The sequence below is a fragment of the Vipera ursinii genome, assembly GCF_947247035.1.
Source record: "Vipera ursinii genome assembly, chromosome: 16".
In the NCBI taxonomy this organism is placed as follows: Eukaryota; Metazoa; Chordata; class Lepidosauria; order Squamata; family Viperidae; genus Vipera; species Vipera ursinii.
In genome coordinates, this window is record NC_139529.1 from 3591633 (window position 1) to 3612258 (window position 20626).

The 20626-nt window shown below is 48.0% G+C and overlaps 1 protein-coding gene across 1 annotated transcript; it reads right to left on the bottom strand.

Moving 5' to 3' along the window:
• Window positions 1-17256: 17256 nt before the first annotated feature.
• LOC310647681 (uncharacterized protein) lies at window positions 17257-19656 on the bottom strand. The gene is made up of 2 exons (XM_083375139.1): window positions 19407-19656; window positions 17257-19176 (listed from the first exon to the last, which is right to left on the bottom strand). The coding sequence occupies exons 1-2, from the start codon at window positions 19420-19422 to the stop codon at window positions 17711-17713; spliced, it is 1482 nt and encodes a 493-aa protein (XP_083231265.1). The 5' UTR covers window positions 19423-19656; the 3' UTR covers window positions 17257-17710.
• Window positions 19657-20626: the final 970 nt, after the last annotated feature.

Sequence of the window (20626 nt, forward strand, 5' to 3'; positions counted from 1 at the left end):
GACAAAGCAGGGAGCAATTCCAGAAGGAAACTGATAGTTTGAATTCCTTAGTCATACATTTAACATCACTACTTTATTTTTAATGTTGGGATTGTCTTTTGCAATGTATTATGTGATCTGAGAATGTAGCTGAACTGCATCTTCGGAGCATGGTTAGAATCCCAAAATCACAAAGTTGGAAGGAACGTTTGAAGTTATCTGAGCCTATCCCTCTACCAGATGTCCATCCAGGTTGAGTCTGAGGACCTCCAGTGGAGGAGAACTTGCCACTTGGTGAATATTTTGTTTTGTGCAAATATGCAGTTGAAGGCCAGTTCTTGAAAACAGTAAGAACAAAACATGATGGAAGCAAAGCCCTTGTGAGACTCCATGGAATGTATTATGTCGTGGGCTCTTAGTTGCAGGAAGGAAGACACGAGGCTGAGTACAGAATAACTCATTCTTTTATTCTTGATGGAACCGTACTGAAGCTCGGGCTGTAACCAGCCACAATATGTAGCCTAGCCCCAAGGTGGCAGCCAATAGGTTTGAACCCATGCTTGCCCCCTGGGGCTGACCAATTGCAGGACCGGAGACGGCCTGTCTGGGTTGCTGGAGAGCTGTTAGCTCCTCCAGCACAAGCCCAATAGTAACAGAATGTTAATCAAATAATTCAGCTCTTAGAAGGGAGCAAAACAAGGATGCAAATTAATAGTGCTGGAATTAATTAATAGTATGAATATACGTGGGATGCTTGCAGTGACTTTAGAGGTAAGTTGTTTGAGAGCTTAAATGTATAATTGGACAGGGATAACCAAAGGGAAGTGAAAAAAGGGGAATAGTTAATCTCATACTTTGGGTGCAAAAAGCTCAGATCCAGCTTTACTTGTTCTGTAACCATTTGGCTTTAGTAAAGTGTACTTTTGGCTAACTATGAGCCTAAGAGTCTTTTTTCCCCCCTAATGGACCAAGCTGGGGCAGTTGTCACCATGGCCAGTTGGGAACTGGGCAGCACAAGCAGCAGGTGAGTGTGCAAAGCTCCGTTTGAGCAAACGGCAGGCACACACACAAAACCATGCCCTCCATGGCACCACTGCTGCCACTGCCAGTCCGCATAGCCAAAAAGATTGGGGCCTGCTGCTATGGACCCAAATCATTTACAGAGTATTAAATAGACTGCCTCCTGCAATGGTGAATATGATGTCAGAACTGATATAGCAAACATCAAGGTAGTTGTGTTTGACAGAGAAAATGGGAGTCCTGATTATACTTTATTTTTCGAATCTAAAATTGGCAAAACTACTAGAGCAAGTAGATAAAGCTGTGTATTGGTAGAATGTTTACTAAAGATGGGAAACGATGTAGAAAAATGAAGATCTGCCAATGTTGGTAGAAAGAGCATGTGTATGATTGATTGAGAAGGAAGGCTGTTTCTCGGAAGGCAGGATCTTTGGCCGAGAAGATGGGAGCCACGAGGGGTGATTTAACAGAACAAGAGAATAACAGAAGGGACCTTGGAGGTCTTCTACTCCAACCCCCTGTCCAAGCAGCAAGCCCTATACCATCCTGGATGAATAGTTGTCCAGTCTCTTCTTAAAAGTCTCCAGTGATGGAGCACACACAACTTCTGGAGGCAAGGCAAGGTTAATTGTTCTCACTGTTAGCAAATTTATCCTTAATTCCAGGTTAGAAAATAAAAGAATGCCCTTTGCGCTGGCTTTCCAAACTTCGCCTTGCCCTGCTGCAATAAACTGTTTCTCACTGAGGCAGTTCCTTAGTGTGTGGTGTAGTTGGTTCACATAGTGTGGTGGGATGGAGGGTTTGTTGTCACTGTGTGTTGGGGGGAGAGAGCACAGGGGGAGGCTCAGCTAATCTCAATGTACACATGTTGTACTTTGACAATAAAGGTTTATTATTAGAAACCCATAACAGAAGGGCACCAAAAAGAGTAAGTCTTATTGCTTTAAAGCCCTCTATGAACAGGCTTATCAAATCAAAGGGTCTAGAGCAGGGGTCTTCAAACTTGGGCCTTTGATGACTTGTGGACTTCAACTCCCAGAATTCCTCAGTCAGTGTGGCTGGCTGAGGAATTCTGGGAGCTGAAGCCCACAAGTCATCAAAGGGCCAAGTTTGAAGACCCCTGGTCTAGAGAGCTTCAGAGAATAACAGCAGTTCTTCCTCTTGTTTATTAAACTCAGCCCTTCTCTTTGCTCAGAAGTGATGATAAAAATATTAGGTGTGCTCTACCAAATAACAGGTGCTAGCCAGGGGCAGGTAGGCATCCATTACACTTATACAACCACACTCTTTAATAAAAGCAGAACGTAGAAGCCAGTCAAGAACCTCCCAGCTCCTCCATACCCAGCGTATCCCCCCTTGTCTGGAATCACTGAGGGTCTCCTGCTGGAGCTGGGGCTCGACTAGAAGACCTCCAAGGTCCCTTCCAGCTCGGTTGCTCTGTTGGCCGGTAAGAGAACGTCCTGCCTACGTCTAAAAGCACCTGGAGGGCGTCGCTGGGCTCCAGCATCGGATCTCGCAGCCAAGGAGGAGCTGGCTGGAGCCTGAGAGCGGCAGGAGCAGGAATCCCTCCAGCCTTTGGGGAGTGCATGGAATGCGGGCCGAGGGTCCCGGGCCAGGCTTCCCGGGGGAGAGGGGCGCATTGGGGGGGGCGATGGAGGAAAAGGTCCGACATGCCCAGATATTAAGGGGGGGTCCTGGAGGGGATTCCCCCCCCGCTGCAGTCTCGCAAAGGGCTCCCGGGAAAGGGGGGGCGCGATTGGGGGGGTCCCTCGGTCTGGCTGCCTGGATGAGGGGCGGGGGGGGCAGAAGAGCGGAGCCCCCCGATCGCCCACCTCCGCGCCGGGAACAAAACCCAGCTGCTACTGCGCAGGCGCCATCTCGCTTATACAGGGAAGGAGGACGCCGATTGATCGCTCTGGCGATGGCAGCGATTGGCAGCAGGACAGCTCGGGGCGGTCCCTGTAGAAAAATAGGCGGAGCTCCCAGCCAAGGGGAACGCACATCTGGGATTAAACTGAGGCGTTTAATTGACGTCGCGCCGAGACAAGCACGCCCCTCGATACTGCACAGGCGCGAGATGGCTGATTCGAGGAAGGAGGGCGCGGATTGGTCGGTCGGGGGAGGGCGGAGACTGGGAGGATGACTCCTCGGGCGGTTCCTTCCATGGAAAGAAGAGCTACCAGTTTCAGAAAACGGGCTCGCGGCCAAGTTTTTTCCGCAAGAAAAAGAGCCAGGTGGGGCGCAAGGGATGCCGGGAGTCGCAGTCCGAGAGTCTCTCTGGCGGAGAAGGGACGGGAGAGGCCGAGGCCTGGTCTGACGGGACGGACGGTGGGAGGGAGGCCTGCCCGGAAAGTCTCACTGAGAGGCCGAGGCTTCGGCCTTCCTCCCCGGGCGGGGCTGGAACTCTCCTCCGGGAAGGGACGAAGCCGTGACCAGCCTTTCCCCCTTCTCCCCTGCAGGAGTTCGGGCGAGCCCGGCGGAGGAAGGAAGGAGGCCCCGCGGAGCAGCCCCGGGAGGAGACGGCGGGCAAGGCGCGGAAGGGATGAGCCGAAGGGGACTCCGGGAAAGGAGGCCGCCTGGAGGGCGAAGCGGGGAGCGGGAAACGGGCGGAGACCCCGAAACGGGCCTGGAGGGCGGAGGGTCCCTCAGAAGAGGCGGGAGACTCGGGAAACGCCACAGAATCCAGGAGGGAGGAAAGAAATATCAGTGCCCGGAATGTGGAAAATCCTTTAAAAGAAATGGAGATCTTAAAGGGCATCTAAGAATCCACACTGGAGAAAAACCATATAAATGCCCTGACTGTGGAAAGAGCTTCAGTCAGAGGGGAAGCCTTTATGTACATCAAAGGATCCACACTGGAGAAAAACCATTTAAATGCCTGGAGTGTGGAAAGAGCTTCAGTCTGAGGGGAAGCCTTTATGTACATCAAAGGATCCACACTGGAGAAAAACCATATAAATGCCTGGAGTGTGGAAAGAGCTTCAGTCTGAGGGGAAACCTTTATGTACATCAAAGGCTCCACACTGGAGAGAAACCACATAAATGCCTGAAGTGTGGAAAGACCTTCAGTCAGAGGGGAAACCTTCATAGACATCAAACAATACACACCGGAGAGAAACCATTTAAATGCCCGCAGTGTGGAAAGAGCTTCAGTCTGAGGGGACACCTTTATAGACATCAAAGGATCCACTCAGGAAATAAACTGCATAAATGCCTGGAGTGTGGAAAGATCTTCAGTCATAGTCGTACCCTTTATAGTCATCAAAGGATACACTCAGGAGAAAAACCATATAAATGCCTGGAGTGTGGAAAGACCTTCAATCTGAAGGGAAACCTTTATGTACATCAAAGGCTCCACACTGGAGAAAAACCTTATAAATGCCTGGAGTGTGGAAAGAGCTTCAGTCTGAGAGGAAACCTTTATAAACATCAAACAATTCACACTGGAGAGAAACCACATAAATGCCTGGAGTGTGGAAAGAGCTTCAGTCAGAGTGGAAACCTTTATACACATCAAACAATTCACACTGGAGAGAAACTGCATAAATGCCTGGAGTGTGGAAAGAGCTTCAGTCTGAGGGGAAACCTTTATAAACATCAAACAATTCACATTGGAGAGAAACCGTATAAATGCCTGGAGTGTGGAAACAGCTTCAGTCAAAGGGGAAACCTTTATGTACATCAAACAATTCACACTGGAGAGAAACCTCATAAATGCCTGGAATGTGGAAAGAGTTTCAGTCGGAGGGGAAACCTTTATGTACATCAAAGAAATCACACTGGAGAAAAACCGTATGAATGCCTTCATTGTGCAAAGAGCTTTACCGACAGTGTACACCTTTGTCAACATCAAAAGATTCACATGGGGAAAAATGCTAAATATGCCTGAGTGTGGAAAGACCTTCAATCATGATGGCTCAGTAATTGAATTGAACGCAATGGATTTAATTTAATGGAATAATTTGTTTAGCCAAGTGTGATTAGGCAAACAAGGAGTTTGCTCCGGGGCAGAAGCTCTCAGTGTACACGCAAAGCAACAGAATTATAGCAATACCACTTCACAGTGCTTTACAGCCCCCTAAGTGGTTTATAGAGTCAGCTTATTGTCCCCCAAAATCTGGGTCCTCATTTTACTGTCCTCGGAAGGATGGAAGGCTGAGTCACACTTGAGACAATGAAATTCAAATTTCCAAACTACATTACAGGCAGCCGGCAGGCAACAGAAGCAGCCTGCAATAATGCACTCTAACCACTATAACAGTGGAGGTGAAAGGGCCCTTTGAAGCCTTCTAGTCTAGTTAAAGCAGGAGACCCTATACATTCCAGACAAGTGGCTATGCGGTCTTTTCTTCAAATCGTCAGGTGCTGGACCACATACAACTTCTGATGATAAGCCTTTTATTGGAAGTATAGATAAAAATACCAGTCGTGCTCCTAATTCTTTAACATTCTTCCCTATTGCTTATTGTTTTTAGATTCATTGTTGCGTCATTGGTCCCCATGTGTAGGGAAAGAAAGGAGTAGTATTCTGTGGGGATGATGATTTTAGTAAGTTTCTCAGTTACATCTTTCATTTTTGCTCCAGAGAGACAACATACTTCCCTAGATTGAGTGTTCAGTCTGAAGACTATAGTTTCTGTTCCCCAAAGAACTGAACCTCCTATCACAAATATTTGCCTTTTTTCCTAGGGAAGGACAGCATTCCTTTTGTGGTTAGAGTTGCTTCATCTAGACCCTTTACTTTTTCTTGCAGTAATTCATATAATTTATATTTGATACATAGATACAGTGGGGCAAAAAAGTATTTAGTCAGCCACCAGTTGTGCAAGTTCTCCCACTTAAAAAGATGAGAGAGGCCTGTAATTTTCATCATAGGTATACCTCAACTATGAGAGACAAAATGGGAAAGAATCCAGGAAATCACATTGTAGGATTTCTAACGAATTTATTTGCAAAATATGGTGGAAAATAAATATTTGGTCAATAACAGAAGTTCATCTCAATACTTTGTTATATACCCTTTGTTGGCAATGACAGAGGTCAAACGTTTTCTGTAAGTCTTCACAAGGTTTGCACACACTGTTGCTGGTATTTTGGCCCATTCCTCCATGCAGATCTTCTCTAGAGCAGTGATGTTTTGGAGCTGTCGCTGGGCAACACGGACTTTCAACTCCCTCCAAAGGTTTTCTATGGGGTTGAGATCTGGAGACTGACTGACCTTGAAATGCTTCTTACGAAACCACTCCTTCATTGCCCAGGCGGTGTGTTTGGGATCATTGTCATGCTGAAAGACCCAGCCACGTTTCATCTTCAATGCCCTTGCTGATGGAACGTTTTCACTCAAAATCTCACAATACATGGCCCCATTCATTCTTTCCTTTACACGGATCAGTCGTCCTGGTCCCTTTGCAGAAAAACAGCCCCAAAGCATGATGTTTCCACCCCTATGCTTCACAGTAGGTATGGTGTTCTTTGGATGCAACTCAGCATTCTTTCTCCTCCAAACACGACGAGTTGAGTTTTTACCAAAAAGTTCTACTTTGGTTTCATCTGACCATATGACATTCTCCCAATCCTGTTCTGGATCATCCAAATGCTCTCTAGCAAACTTTAGACGGACCCGGACATGTACTGGCTTAAGCAGGGGGACACGTCTGGCACTGCAGGATTTGAGTCCCTGGCGGCATAGTGTGTTACTGATGGTAGCCTTTGTTACTTTGGTCCCAGCTCTCTGCAAGTCATTCACTAGGTCCCCCCGTGTGGTTCTGGGATTTTTGCTCACCGTTCTTGTGATCATTTTGACCCCACGGGGTGAGATCTTGCGTGGAGCCCCAGAACGAGGGAGATTATCAGTGGTCTTGTATGTCTTCCATTTTCTAATAATTGCTCCCACAGTTGATTTCTTCACACCAAGCTGCTTGCCTATTGCAAATTCAGTCTTCCCAGCATGGTGCAGGTCTACAATTTTGTTTCTGGTGTCCCTCGACAGCTCTTTGATCTTGGCCATAGTGGAATTTGGAATGTGACTGTTTGAGATTGTGGACTGGTGTCTTTTATACTGATAACAAGTTCAACCAGGTGCCATTCATACAGGTAATGAGTGGCGGACAGAGGAGCCTCTTAACGAAGAAGTTACAGGTCTGTGAGAGCCAGAAATCTTGCTTGTTTGTAGGTGACCAAATACTTATTTTACCGAGGAATGTACGAATTAATTCATTAGAAATCCTACAATGTGATTTCCTGGATTCTTTCCCCCCATTTTGTCTCTAATAGTTGAGGTATACCTATGATGAAAATTACAGGCCTCTCTCATCTTTTTAAGTGGGAGAACTTGCACAATTGGTGGCTGACTAAATACTTTTTTGCCCCACTGTAGTTTGAGTGTTCTGTGGGCATCAGTCAAACCTATGACATATTTTGCAGTCACTATAATGTCAGTCTCTGATGCCCATGACTTTTTTGTTGGTTAAAAAAAAATTCTAAAAACTTACTTTCCCTGTGGTGAAATGTCACTTTAAGAATAGTTTACAAACGTTCTTGACCCTGACATCCCTCAGCCCATCCTTAAAGTAGCCGATCAGCCAGTGGCCAATCAGTGAACCTGCAAGCCAGTCGCAAAGCCCCTGGACATATTCGGCCACTCCTCTCCATCCCTGACGAATGTTCATGCGATCTCTAGCTTGATGGTTGGCCAGGGGGGGCTTGAACCGCTTGCGGAGCACTGCCACGAAGCAGTTGACGTTTCTCAGCTCTGGGTATCTTCATTGGGGAGAGTGACTGTCTACTGCGAAGTGGCCCATTCTAGGTCCATGATGACCCATCTCACCTTGGTACCTTCCGTGGTTCTTTCTGGACCATGCTCCTACATGTGGGTCCAAACCTGGGCCAAGAACAGGAGGCTGGAGATGGAATCTAAGTGTCCCATGCAACAACACAAAACTCTTCCCTTCATTGCCCTTCCCTCCCCCAATGACCAGTCCAGATCCAGCCAATGTGATGCCGCCATGTTTTGGGAACACCAAGGTGTTTGGGCTGGTAAATTTCCACAGTCAGGGTAAATGCCCGTAAAGATCCCTGGGACAGTGTGTTTCCATGTTGATCTGCTCTTCCTCAGCTGTTAGTCTCCCCCCCCCCAATTCCCACATTAGGTTTATTGCCCATTTGTCCCCCTCCTGAAAATCCTTTGACGGCAGGACGCTTGACAGGTTCCTTTGGGAAAGAAGGTGTAAAGAGGGGGCAAGAAAGGAGAAACTGAGTTTGGGGAGTGCTGATCGAACAACTGGGGGGGGGGCTGACAGAACCTGGCTTGCTATTGTAATTTATTTTACAGATATCCTTCATGACAGTTTGATGTATTTTGCAGATATCCTTCATGAATATAGACCACTAAAACTGTAATCCACCTTTTTCTAACTCATCAAGTGGTCGGTTGTCGTGTCCTTTACCAAATGCCAAGTAAATTATGTCCACAGCATTTTGCTTCTCCAAAAATACAGTCACTTTGTCAAAGAATGCAAAAGATTTGTCTGGCGTGATCTGTTTTTGACAAACCCTCTAGTTATGACTTGGCTTGCCTCTAGGTTTTTGCAGATTTGTTGCTTGATTATCTTTTCCAGAATCTTTCCAGGTAATAAAATAAAATAAGGTAATAATATAGAGCCTTGGTGGAGCAGTGGGCTAATGCCTCCTTAAGTAACACCAGCTACCTGCAATTAGTGCAGGTTCGCATCCCACCAGGCTCAAGGTTGACTCAGCCTTCCATCCTTCCGAGGTAGGTAAAATGAGGACCCAGATTGTTGGGGGCAATTAAGCTGACTTTGTAATAATGCCGCTTGGGGGGGGTGTGAAAGCCCTAATAAGCAGGCATATACATAGAATGAAGGCTACTGCTAAGCTTGTAAGCTGCCTTGAGTCTTCGGAAAAGGGCGGGATATAAATGGAATTAAAAAAAATAAAATAAAATAATTGATGTCAGGTTGATAGATCTGTGGTTTCCTGGAAGCTTCTTAAAAGAGATCCAACCTAGAAGTAAAGAGAAATTTTCTGACGGAACAATTAATCCATGGGATAGCTTGCCTCCTTGGGTTCTGGCTGCTCCATCACTAGAGATTCTCAAAAATATACTGAATAGCCATTTGACCGGGATGATATAAGCTCTGGCCTTGAGCAAATGGTTGGACTAGAAAACTTAGGATCTCCCTTCCAGTCCTATGACTCTATGAAAGCCTATTTTCCCAGAATCACTTTATTTCAGCTGAGCAGACACAGATATTGTAGTATGCTCCTGTGATGGAGATCACCCAAAGTGGAAAACTGACCGTTTGCGATTATTTTTAAACTTGGTTTGGTTTGTCATGATCTGCGGAGTCCAATGGCCAGATGAGTTTGTCAAGTTTTAAAAGCTTTGCTAATTTAGAGGTTACAGATGCTATGTGGCCCCAATCCATAAAAAAAGAAGGTTCAGCCTAGCCAACGGGTCGGCAACCCATGGCTCCGGAGCCACATGCAGCTCTTTCAGCTGTCTCCTGCGGCTCCCACTCTTCTGCCATGTGCAGTCCCCCCCCAAAAAAAGTGGGACTAAAAACTTCCACCCCTTTAAGTACCAGGAGGTGCTGCCCAGACACCGCTGCTCCTGTCGCCACAGCCACCAAAGATGGCGAACGAAGCTGCTCCCACACTGGGCCTGGAACACCTCCAGCATCTCTCGGTGAGTGCACTAGGCCGCCCCAACAGCAGCAGCTGCTGCCGGAGCGATTGCCTGGCCCTTGGGGCCTTCTGCTGCCATGGCTACCACCTTCTTGTTGCTTCTTTGCGGCAGAAACAAATTCCCGTGCTGGGCCCCATGGCAGCAGTGGGCCCCAAGTGGCGGGCAATCGCTCTGGCAACGGCTGCTGTTGGGGCGGCCTAGTGTGCTCACTGAGAGATGCTGGAGGACATGGAAGCTGCTGCGCTTGCCGTATTTGGCGGCTGTGGTGACAGGAGCAGCAGTGTGTCTGGGCAGCACCGCCTGGTACTTGGAGATGTGGCAGACCTCCAGCATCTCTCGCCGCCTCTATCGCTACTGCCAACATTGCCAAGTGTCCCCATGGAAGTCAATGGAGATGCCACGGCTGGCCTTTCAAGTCAGTGAATGAGAGCGAGAGAGAAGCATTTTAAAGCAAAGTGTGAGTGAATAGAGGGAGAAGGAAGCTTTTTTGAGCAAAGTGTGAGTGAATGAGAGAGCGAGAGAGAAGCTTTTGCAAACAAAACGTGAGTGAATGAGAGCAAGACAAGCTTTTCCAAGCAAAGGCGAGTGAATGAGAGTAGAGGCAGCAGGGCGGCCTTAGGCTCCTCTTCAATCAAGCCCCGTTCTGTGCATGCACACACATGCACATTTTTTGCGGCTCCCAGTTTTCCCTTTTGTGAGGGAACCGGTTCTGAGTGGCTCTTTCACTGTTTCAGGTTGCCAACCCCTGGCCTAGCCTTTTAACATCAATAAGAGATGAAAGATGGACGTTTTCCTGGAGCACATTTGTCCCATTTCCATGAAAAGAATATAGTGTTTTCACCTCTGTGTTGCCCTCCCTAATCCTAGGAGACGTTTGCTACTAAATGGAGGGCAGCCCAGACTCCAGCAGCCCTTCACAAACGTGACTTGCATTTTGAAATTGAACTTCCTCCTTGCCCTTAAATATCAAGAAGTGCTAACAAGGATTATCTGCCCTTGCATTTATGCATACTAGCAATGCCAGGGTTATTCCTTTGGAAAGCCTTCCCCCCTCCATTTTGTGCCTGAAGAGGTCTGCCTCTTTGCATGTAGAAGCTCCATTAAGACAGCTGCTTGAACAAGACTCACTGATGCAGATCACTCCCTAATATTCCCCCACTGTGTGGCCATCACCCTCTTATCTGGAACAGCCATATCTTGTCATTAAGGTAATTTCTTGATATCAGAAGTTTTCTTCAGCTTACTTCTGTTTTTCAGAATCTCCGGTAAATTGCAGGCTAAATTTCCTTGTGGGAAATGAAGAGCTCTGACAAAGGACAGGGATTTCCTAGAAGGTTCTTGTGGAAGGCAGAAAACCTGAAGAGAAGGCTGGAGAATCAGAGGACCTTGAATCAGACGAGGTCCTTAGTAGATCAGAAAGGCTTGGCCTGGGCTCCACCTCTGGGCAACTTGCGGAAAAGAAGAAATAGGGGAGACATCATAGCTCTGTTCCAGTATTTGAGGGGCTGCCACGAGGCAGAGGGGGCCAGGTTGTTCACCAAAGCACCAGAGGGAAGGACGAGAAACAATGGTTGGAAACTGAGCAAAGAGAGAAGCAACCTGGAACTAAGGAGACATTTCCTGACAGTGAGGACAATCAACCAGTGGAACAGCTTACCCCCAGAAATCGTGGGCGCTCCATCACTGGAGATTTTTAAGAAGAGACTGGACATCCACCTGCTTGATACGATATACGTTCTGCTCGAGGAGGGGATCGGACTAGAAGACCTCCAAGCTGCCTTTTGTTACTTTAGGGTCTGTGACAGAGAAGAGGGGATTGATTTATTTTCCATAGCACCCGAAAGCAGGACAAGGAGTAATGGGTGAAGGTTGTTAAGGAAAGATCAAACCTAGAAATAAAAGTTTTCTGACAGAACAATTAATGAGTGGAATAGCTTACCTCCCAGAGTTATGTCTGCTCTATCACTGGAGGCTTTCAAAAACAGACCGAACAACCATTTTTTTTAAAAAAATAATTTTATTAGTTTTCTAATTTTCCAGTTAAGTATTTAAAAAGGAACGTGGTGGCTGGGTTAATCAAAAGTTCAATAAGATACATAATTCTATAGTACAAATCTCAAATGACATCAAATGTTTCTTCTCTTTTCCCCTTAATATCTGCTCTCATTACATTGTTATTAATTAAGTAAAACATTATTACATTTATCAATAACTTTTAGCTTATACATATCTCGTCTTTACATTCCAGATTGAACCACCATTTGAGCAGGATGATGTAAGCCAGGTCTCCTACTTGAACAGGGGGCTGGACTAGACGACCTTTGAGTGCCTTCCAGCCCTATAACTCTATAAAACCCACCGTATCTGAAGTAGGAGAATTCAGATGGCAAAACTACCAAGTGCCTCTGAACAGCCATGGAAAGAGAACAGAATTACATCACTGTTCTGGAAGAAAAAAATGCATTCTCCTCCCATAACCTTTTGGAGGGTTAGATAATAAGGACATTATATCAATGTGCCGGTTTAGATAAAATAAGTAAAATGTGATAATTGATAAGAGCTCCTCAGGTAGGCAAGAAAAAGGTTAATCTTTGCACTGGGGGGTTACTGTACTACCCCCATTAAAAAAATAAATCTTGTACCTGATCTTTCTGAAGCTCTGGATTGGCTGTTTCCAAGTCAAGTATGATCAAAGGCTGTGGGATTTTGGGAACAAAGAATGCCCTTTGATCTGCGCTGGCTTTTCAGACCTCGCCTTGTCCTCCCACAACCAACTGTTTCTCTGCAAAAGTTCAGAATAAATTAAGTCTTGCTTTCCTTACTGACCAGCTGAGGCAGTTCCTTAGAAACCCATAACAGAAGGGCACCAAAAAGAATAAGTCTTATTGCTTTTAAGCCTTCTATGGACAGGGTTATCGAATCAAAGGGTCTATTTTATTAGTTTTCTTATTTTCCAGTTAAGTATTTTAAAAACCATGTAGTGGCAGGGTTAATCAAAAGTTCAATAAGATACATAAATCTATAGTACAAATAAATAAACCTTTATTGTCAAAGTACAACATGTGTACATTGAGATTAACTGAGCCTCCCCCCCCCCGTGCTCTCTCCCCCCAACACACAGTGACAACAAACCCTCCATCCCACCACACCATGTGAACCAACTACACCACACACCGGTCTCCCAAGTCAATTCTGCATAAGATTATGTCCCATTTAAAAGCCTAACAGCCCACGGATAAAAGCTATTTTTCAGCCTGTTGGTATGGCTGGCTATATTCCTGTATCTCCTACCGGATGGTAGGAGAGTAAAGAGATACCGTCCAGGGTGTGAGTCATCCCTGAGAATCTTCCTCACTCTTCCAAGGCAACGAGCCCTGGCGAGGTCATCCAGTGGTGTCAGGGAACAGCCCACAATGTCTTGTGCTGTGCTCACTACCCTCTGTAATACTTTCCTGTCCGCGGCTGTCAGACCAGCATACCAAACCACAATACCATACGAGAGGACGCTCTCTATGGTAGACCGGTAAAAGAGGGTCATTAGCTGTTCTACCCTGTTCTTCCGCAAGATCCTAAGAAAGTGAAGCCTCTGTTGGGCCTTTCTAGCCACTTGGGTTGTGTTAACTTTCCAGGTCAGATCTTCACAGAGGTAGACTCCCAGAAATTTAAAGGAGGAAACTCTCTCTACACAGTCCTCCCCGATGTAAAGTGGGGCAGGTTCCTCCTTTTTTCTCCGGAAGTCTAACACCATCTCTTTCATCTTGCCGATGTTTAGGTGCAAGTTGTTGTTACTACACCATATGGATAGTTTTTGTACCTCCGCCCTATATGCTGTCTCATCCCCACCTGTAATAAGACCCACCACAGTTGTATCATCTGCGAACTTGATTATCGCAGTGGATGGGTCAGATGATACACAATCATAAGTGTATAAAGAGTACATGTAGGGCCTAAGCACACAGCCCTGTGGCGTGCCAGTGCAAAGCTTCAGGGGGGTGGACAAAGCAGACCCGACCCTCACTGTTTGTACCCAATCCCTAAGAAAGTCTTGAATCCAATCACAGATAGCGGGGGAGAATTTCAAGTCAGTCAGCTTCTCGATGAGAATGCTCGGCAAAATGGTGTTGAAAGCCGAGCTGTAGTCAACAAAAAGCATCCTGACGTAACTTCCAGGTTTCTCGAGATGACTTGCTACAGAGTGTAAAGCAGTAGCTATGGCATCGTCTGTCGACCTATTTCCCCTGTAGGCAAATTGATGTTTATCAAAATCCAGTGGGAGGCATGTCCTAAGATGTTGGAGAACCAATCTTTCAAAGCATTTCATGACTACAGACATTAATGCAATAGGTCTGTAGTCATTCAGGCACTCAACTGCAGTTTTCTTGGGGACTGGGATAATGGTAGCTGCCTTCAAGCATGATGGTACACATTCCGTTTGCAAGGAGATGTTAAAAATCCTTGTCAGGACCCCTGCTAATTGATCGGCACAATTCCTGACCACTATCCCCAGCACCCCATCTGGGCCTGCGGCTTTGCTGGGATTCACAGCCTTCAATACAGCCCTCACTTGGTGTTCACACAGGGTGAGTGGCTGAGAGTCAGAAGGCCGGCTAGCAGAGGCTACGGGGTCTGGTCTTTTAACCTCGTAGTGGGCGAAGAAGATATTCAGCTCCTCAGCCAACAAGGCATCGGTGTTTGCCATGCTCCTCGTGCTGCCCTTATAGTTGGTTAAGTGCTGCAGTCTCTGCCATACTTGCCTCGGATCGTTGGTCGCTAAATGGTTCTCCACCTTTTGTTTGTATTGTTGTTTTGCCATCCTAATGCCTCTTCTGAGATTTGCCCTGGCCTCTCTGTATCTGTCCCTGTCCCCTGCCTTAAAGGCAGAATCCCGGGCTCTCAGGAGTGTTCGTATCTCTGCAGTCATCCAGGGTTTACAGTTCCCATAAACTCTAATGCACTTATCCGTTGTTACACTGTCAGTGCATGTTCTAATATAAGAGAGTACGGCATCTGTATCTCAAATGACATCAAATATTTACTCTCTTTTCCCCTTAATATCTGCTGTCATATTACGCTATTACAAGTAAAAAAAATTACATTTATCAATAATTTTTAGCTTATACATATCTTGTCTTTACATTCCAGATTGCACCACCATTTGAGCAGGATGGTGTAAGCCAGGTCTCCTACTTGAGCAGGGGGCTGGACTAGACAATCTTTGAGTGCCTTCCAGCCCTATTGAGGCAGCCATAAAGGCTGTGGGCTTTTGGGAACAAAGAATGCCATTTGATCTGCACTGGCTTTTCAGACCTCACCTTGTCCTCCCTCAATCAACTGTATCTCTGCAAAAGTTCAGAATGGATTAAGAGTCTTGCTTTCCTTAGTGACCAACTGAGGCAGTTCCTTAGAAACTCATAACAGAAGGGCACCAAAAAGAGTAAGTCTTATTGCTTTAAAGCCCTCTATGGACAGGCTTACAGCCCTTGATAAAAAATATTAGGTGTGTTCTACCGAATAACAGGTGCTAGCCAGGGGCATGTAGGCATGCATTACACTTATACAACCACACTCTTTAATAAAAGCAGAACATAGCCAGTAAAGAACCTCCCAGCTCCTCCATACCCAGCGTATCCCCCCTTGTCTGGAATCATTGAGGGTCTCCTGCTGGAGCTGGGGCTCGACTACAAGACCTCCAAGGTCCCTTCCAGCTCGGTTGTTCTGTTGGCCGATAAGAGAACGTCCTGCCTACGTCTAAAAACTCCTGGAGGGCGTTGCTGGGCTCCAGCATCAGATCTCACAGCCAAGGAGAAGCTGGCTGTAGCCGAAGAGCAGCAGGAGCAGGAATCCCTCCAGCCTTTGGGGAGTGCATGGAATGTGGGGAGCCCCCCAAGGCTGAGGGTCCCAGGCCAGGCTTTCCATGGAGAGAGGGGCGCATTGGGGGGGGGGGTAATGGAGGAAAAGGTTTCTTTTTCTGGAAGCTTCAGCTTCAGGACGCCAAGAGGTCCTGGAGGGTTCCCCCCCCCCCGCTGCAGTCTCACAAAGGGCTCTCGGGGAAGGAAGCGGGAAGGGGCACCAAAAAGAATAAGTCTTATTGCTTTTAAGCCCTCTATGGACAGGTTTATCGAATCAAAGGGTTTAGAGATCTTCAGAGAATAACAGCAGTTCTTCCACTGTTTATTAAACTCAGCCCTTCTCTTTGCTCAGAAGTGATGATAAAAATATTAGGCTGTTCTACCGAATAATAGGTGCTAGCCAGGGGCAGGTAGGCATGCATTACATTTATACAACCACACTCTAATAAAAGCAGAACACAGAAGCCAGTAAAGAACCTCCCAGCTCCTCCATACCCAGCGTATCCCCCCCTTGTCTGGAATGATTGAGGGTCTCCTGCTGGAGCTGGGGCTCGACTAGAAGACCTCCAAGGTCCCTTCCAGCTCGGTTGCTCTGTTGGCCGGTAAGAGAACGCCCTGCCTACGTCTAAAAGCACCTGGAGGGCGTCGCTGGGCTCCAGCATCGGATCTCGCAGCCAAGGAGAAGCTGGCTGGAGCCTGAGAGCAGCAGGAGCAGGAATCCCTCCAGCCTTTGGGGAGTGCATGGAATGCGGGGAGCCCCCCAAGGCCGAGGGTCCCGGGCCAGGCTTCCCGGGGGAGAGGGGCGCATTGGGGGGGGCGATGGAGGAAAAGGTCCGAGAGGCCCAGATATTAAGGGGGGGTCCTGGAGGGGATCCCCCCGCTGCAGTCTCGCAAAGGGCTCTCGGGGAAGGAAGCGGGAAGGGGTGTGTGATTGGGGGGGCTCCAGGAGGCCCCTCAGTCTGGCTGCAGGGTGGGGGAAGAGCAAACCCCCAAGTTCAAAGGGAACCCCTCCCCTCATCTACAGAGGAATGCAAACAAAGTCATCACTAAAAGTCAACATGGGTTTGTCAAAAACAAATCATGCCTGACAAATCTTATTACATTCTTTGACCAAGTGACAAAATTAGTGGACCAGAGATGGAAAGTAATGAAGTAGAGAAACTACCTACAACTAGGTAGGGGGGCATTTGCCCAGATTCGCCTAATATACCAATTGCGCCCCTTTCTGGACCGAGATGTCCTACGTACAGTCACCCACGCACTTGTTACCTCCCGTATAGACTACTGTAATGCTCTCTACATGGGGCTGCCCTTGAAGACCACCCGGAGGCTTCAGCTGGTGCAGAGTGCAGCTGCACGGGTAGTGATGGGAGCACCCCGATACTCCCATATTACACCCCTCCTGCGTGAGCTGCATTGGCTACCGGTTGCCCTCCGGGTGAGATTTGGTGCTGGTACTTACCTTTAAAGCCCTACATGGCTTAGGTCCGGGATACTTGCAGGACCATCTGCTGCCGGGAACAAATTCCCATCGTCCAGTACGCTCACACAGAGAAGGCCTCCTCAGGGTACCATCAGCTAGGCAATGTCGGCTGGCGACCCCCAGGGGGAGGGCCTTCTCTGTGGGAGCGCCAGTCCTATGGAATCAACTCCCCCCTGAACTTCGGATGGCCCAAAATCTCCAATCCTTTCGCCGCGGCCTCAAAACACTCCTTTTCCACCAGGCTAACCTGGACTGACAGGCATTTTAATTAATTATATTTACAATTTTTAATTTATTTTTTGTTTTCAATTTTAATTTATTGCACAGATGATTTTAATTTTATTTTTATCTTAATTTCTGTACTTATTATATGTTTTGTTGTTAGCTGCCCTGAGTCCTTCGGGAGATAGGGCGGGATATAAATCCCATCAATAAATAAATAAATAAATAAGGAGAAATTTCCTGACAGTGAAAACAATTAACCAATCGAATGGCTTGGCTTCAAAAGTTGTATGTGCTCCACCACCTGACGATTTTAAGAAGAGACCGGACAACCACTTGTCTGGAACATATAGGGTCTCCTGCTTTAACCTTCTCTCTCTGTGTGTGTGTCTCTGTGTATATTGGATTAGAAGACTTTCAAGGTCACTTCCACCTCTAGTGGCGCACTGGTTAGAATGCAGTATTGCAGGCTACTTCTACTGCCTGCCGGCTGCCTGTTGATTTTTCTCCTGTGTGGATCCTTTGATGTACATAAAGGATTATGCTCTGACTGAACCTCTTTCCACACTCCAGGCATTTATACGGTTTCTCTCCTGTGTGGATCCTTTGATGTACATAAAGGTTTCCCCTCTGATTGAACCTCTTTCCACACTCCAGGCATTTATGCGGTTTCTCCCCAGTATGAATTGTTTGATGCTTATAAATGTTTCCTCTCTGACTGAAGCTCTTTCCACACTCCGGGCATTTATATGGTTTCTCTCCAGTATGAATTCTTTGATGACTATAAATGTTTCCTGTCTGACTGAAGCTCTTTTCACACTCCAGGCTTTTATATGGTTTTTCTCTAGTGTGGAGCCTTTGATGTACATAAAGGTGTCCCCTCTGACTGAAGGTCTTTCCACACTCCAGACATTTATATGGTTTTTCTCCTGAGTGGAGCCTTTGATGTACATAAAGGTGTCCCCTCTGACTGAAGGTCTTTCCACACTCCAGACATTTATATGGTTTTTCTCCTGAGTGGAGCCTTTGATGTACATAAAGGTGTCCCCTCTGACTGAAACTCTTTCCACACTGCGGGCACTGATGCGGTTTTTCTCTAGTGTGAATTCTTTGATGACTATAAAGGTGTCCCCTCTGACTGAAGTTCTTTCCACACTCCAGGCACTTATATGGTTTTTCTCCTGAGTGGATTCTTTGATGCTTATAGAGGTGTCCCCTCTCACTAAAGCTCTTTCCACACTGCAGGCATTTAAATGGTTTCTCTCCAGTGTGAATTCTTTGATGGTTATACAGTTCGCCCTTTTGACTAAAGCTCTTTCCACACTGCGGGCATTTAAATGGTTTCTCTCCAGTGTGAATTCTTTGATGTCTATAAAGGTGTCCCCTCAGACTGAAGCTCTTTCCACATTCCAGGCATTTATGCGGTTTATTTCCTGAGTGGATACTTTCATGTCTATAAAGGTTTCCCCTCTGACTGAAGCGCTTTCCACACTCCAGGCATTTATGTGATTTCTCTCCAGTGTGAATTCTTTGATGATTATAAAGGGTTCCCCTCTGAGTGAAGCTTTTTCCACACTCTAGGCATTTATATGGTTTTTCTCCAGTGTGGGTTCTTAGATGCGCTTTAAGGTTTCCATTTATTTTGAAGGATTTTCCACATTCCGGGCACTGATATTTCTTTCCTCCGTCCTGGATTCTGAGGCGTTTCCCGAGTTTCCCGCCTCTTCTGAGGGACCCTCCGCCCTCCAGGCCCGTCTCGGGGTCTCCGCCCGTTTCCTGCTCCCCGCTTCGCCCTCCAGGCGGCCTCCTTTCCCGGAGTCCCCCTCCGCTCATCCCTTCCGGGTCTTTCCCGCCGTCTCCTCCCGGGGCTGCTCCGCGGGGCCTCCCTCCTTCCTCCGCCGGGCTCGACCGAACTCCTGCAGGGGAAAATGGGGGGAGGCGGGTCACGGCTTCGTCCCTTCCCCGGAGGGGAGTCACAGCCCGTCCCGGGAGGAAAGCCGAAGCCTCTGCCTGTCAGTTAGACTTTCACAGGGTAAGCCTCCCTCCCAGCGCCCCTCCCGCCAGACCCGTCCTCGGCCTCCCCCTCCCTTCCTTCTCCGCCACAGAGCCTCTCGGACTGCGACTCCCGGCATCCCTTGCGCCCTACCTGGTTCCGAGCCCATCCGCGGGCGAGTTAATTATGGCGCCTCAGTTCTTTTCGTTTACGGAAGTAGAGGCGGAATCTCTCTGAGCGCCCTTTCCTCTAGAAGCTCCGCCTCTTCCTCTTGCCAATCACCGTCCTGCCCCGAGCGACCAATTTACCGCCTCAGTTCTGTTTAATCGCAGATGTGCGCGCCCTTTTCTGGAAGCTCCGCCTATTTTTCTACAGGGACCTCCCCGAAGTGTCCTCCTGCCAATCGCTGCCATCGCCAGAGCGACCAATCGGCCTCCTCCTTCGTTGAATCAGATGAATTTTTGTTGCCGTCGCGGAGATGAGGGGAGGGGCTCCCTTTGAACTTGGGGGTTCGCTCTTACCTCCCCCACCCCGCAGCCGGGCCGAGGGGCCTCCTGGACCCCCCCAATCGCGCCCCCTTTCCCGCTTCCTTCGCCGGCAGCCCTTTGCGAGACTGCAGCGGGGAGGGGAATCCCCTCCAGGACACCCCCCCCTTAAATATCTGGGCCTCAGAGGCACTTTCCTCTCGGCTCTATTGCAGAAAACGGGGACTCCATCACACACACACAAAGCAGTTGAAGGCCACCACCAGAAAAGGGGGACTGCGTGTCACACACACACACACACACACACACACACACAGGCACAGAGAGAGAGAGAGAGAGCAGTTGAAGGCCACCACCAGAAAACAGGGACTCTCTCTCTCTCTCACACACACACACACAAAGTTGAAGGCCACCACCAGAAAACGGGGACTGTTGTCACACACAAACAAGCAAAGACACACACAAAGAGCAGTGGGCTCAGCCAATTCTCCATCTTTACATGGTTGTCCTTTGACAGTAAAGGTTCATTCATTCTTTCTTTGAAGGCCACCACCGATCCCAGCGACACACCACCCTACGGCCTCTGGGTGGGAATCATGGGACCTGGAACCCTGCGCTGCAGCGGGCCGCTTTGGGGAGAGAAAGAGGCAGAGTCCCGCAGGATCTCACTGCCCGCCCAGCCGGCCAGCGAAGACTCTGCACGTGCTCAGAGGCAATGGGCCCCCGCGGGCCTTTCACCCCGGCGAGGCCTGCCCAGGCAGGCTCCGGGCTGTCCCCGAGGACGGCGCCGGGAGGCAGGGCGCTGTGCCCGGCCATGGGCCGCGGGAGACGGCCGAGACTCTCCCGCCCCGCCAGAGGACCGGACTTCCGGGAGCGCCTGGGCGGGGC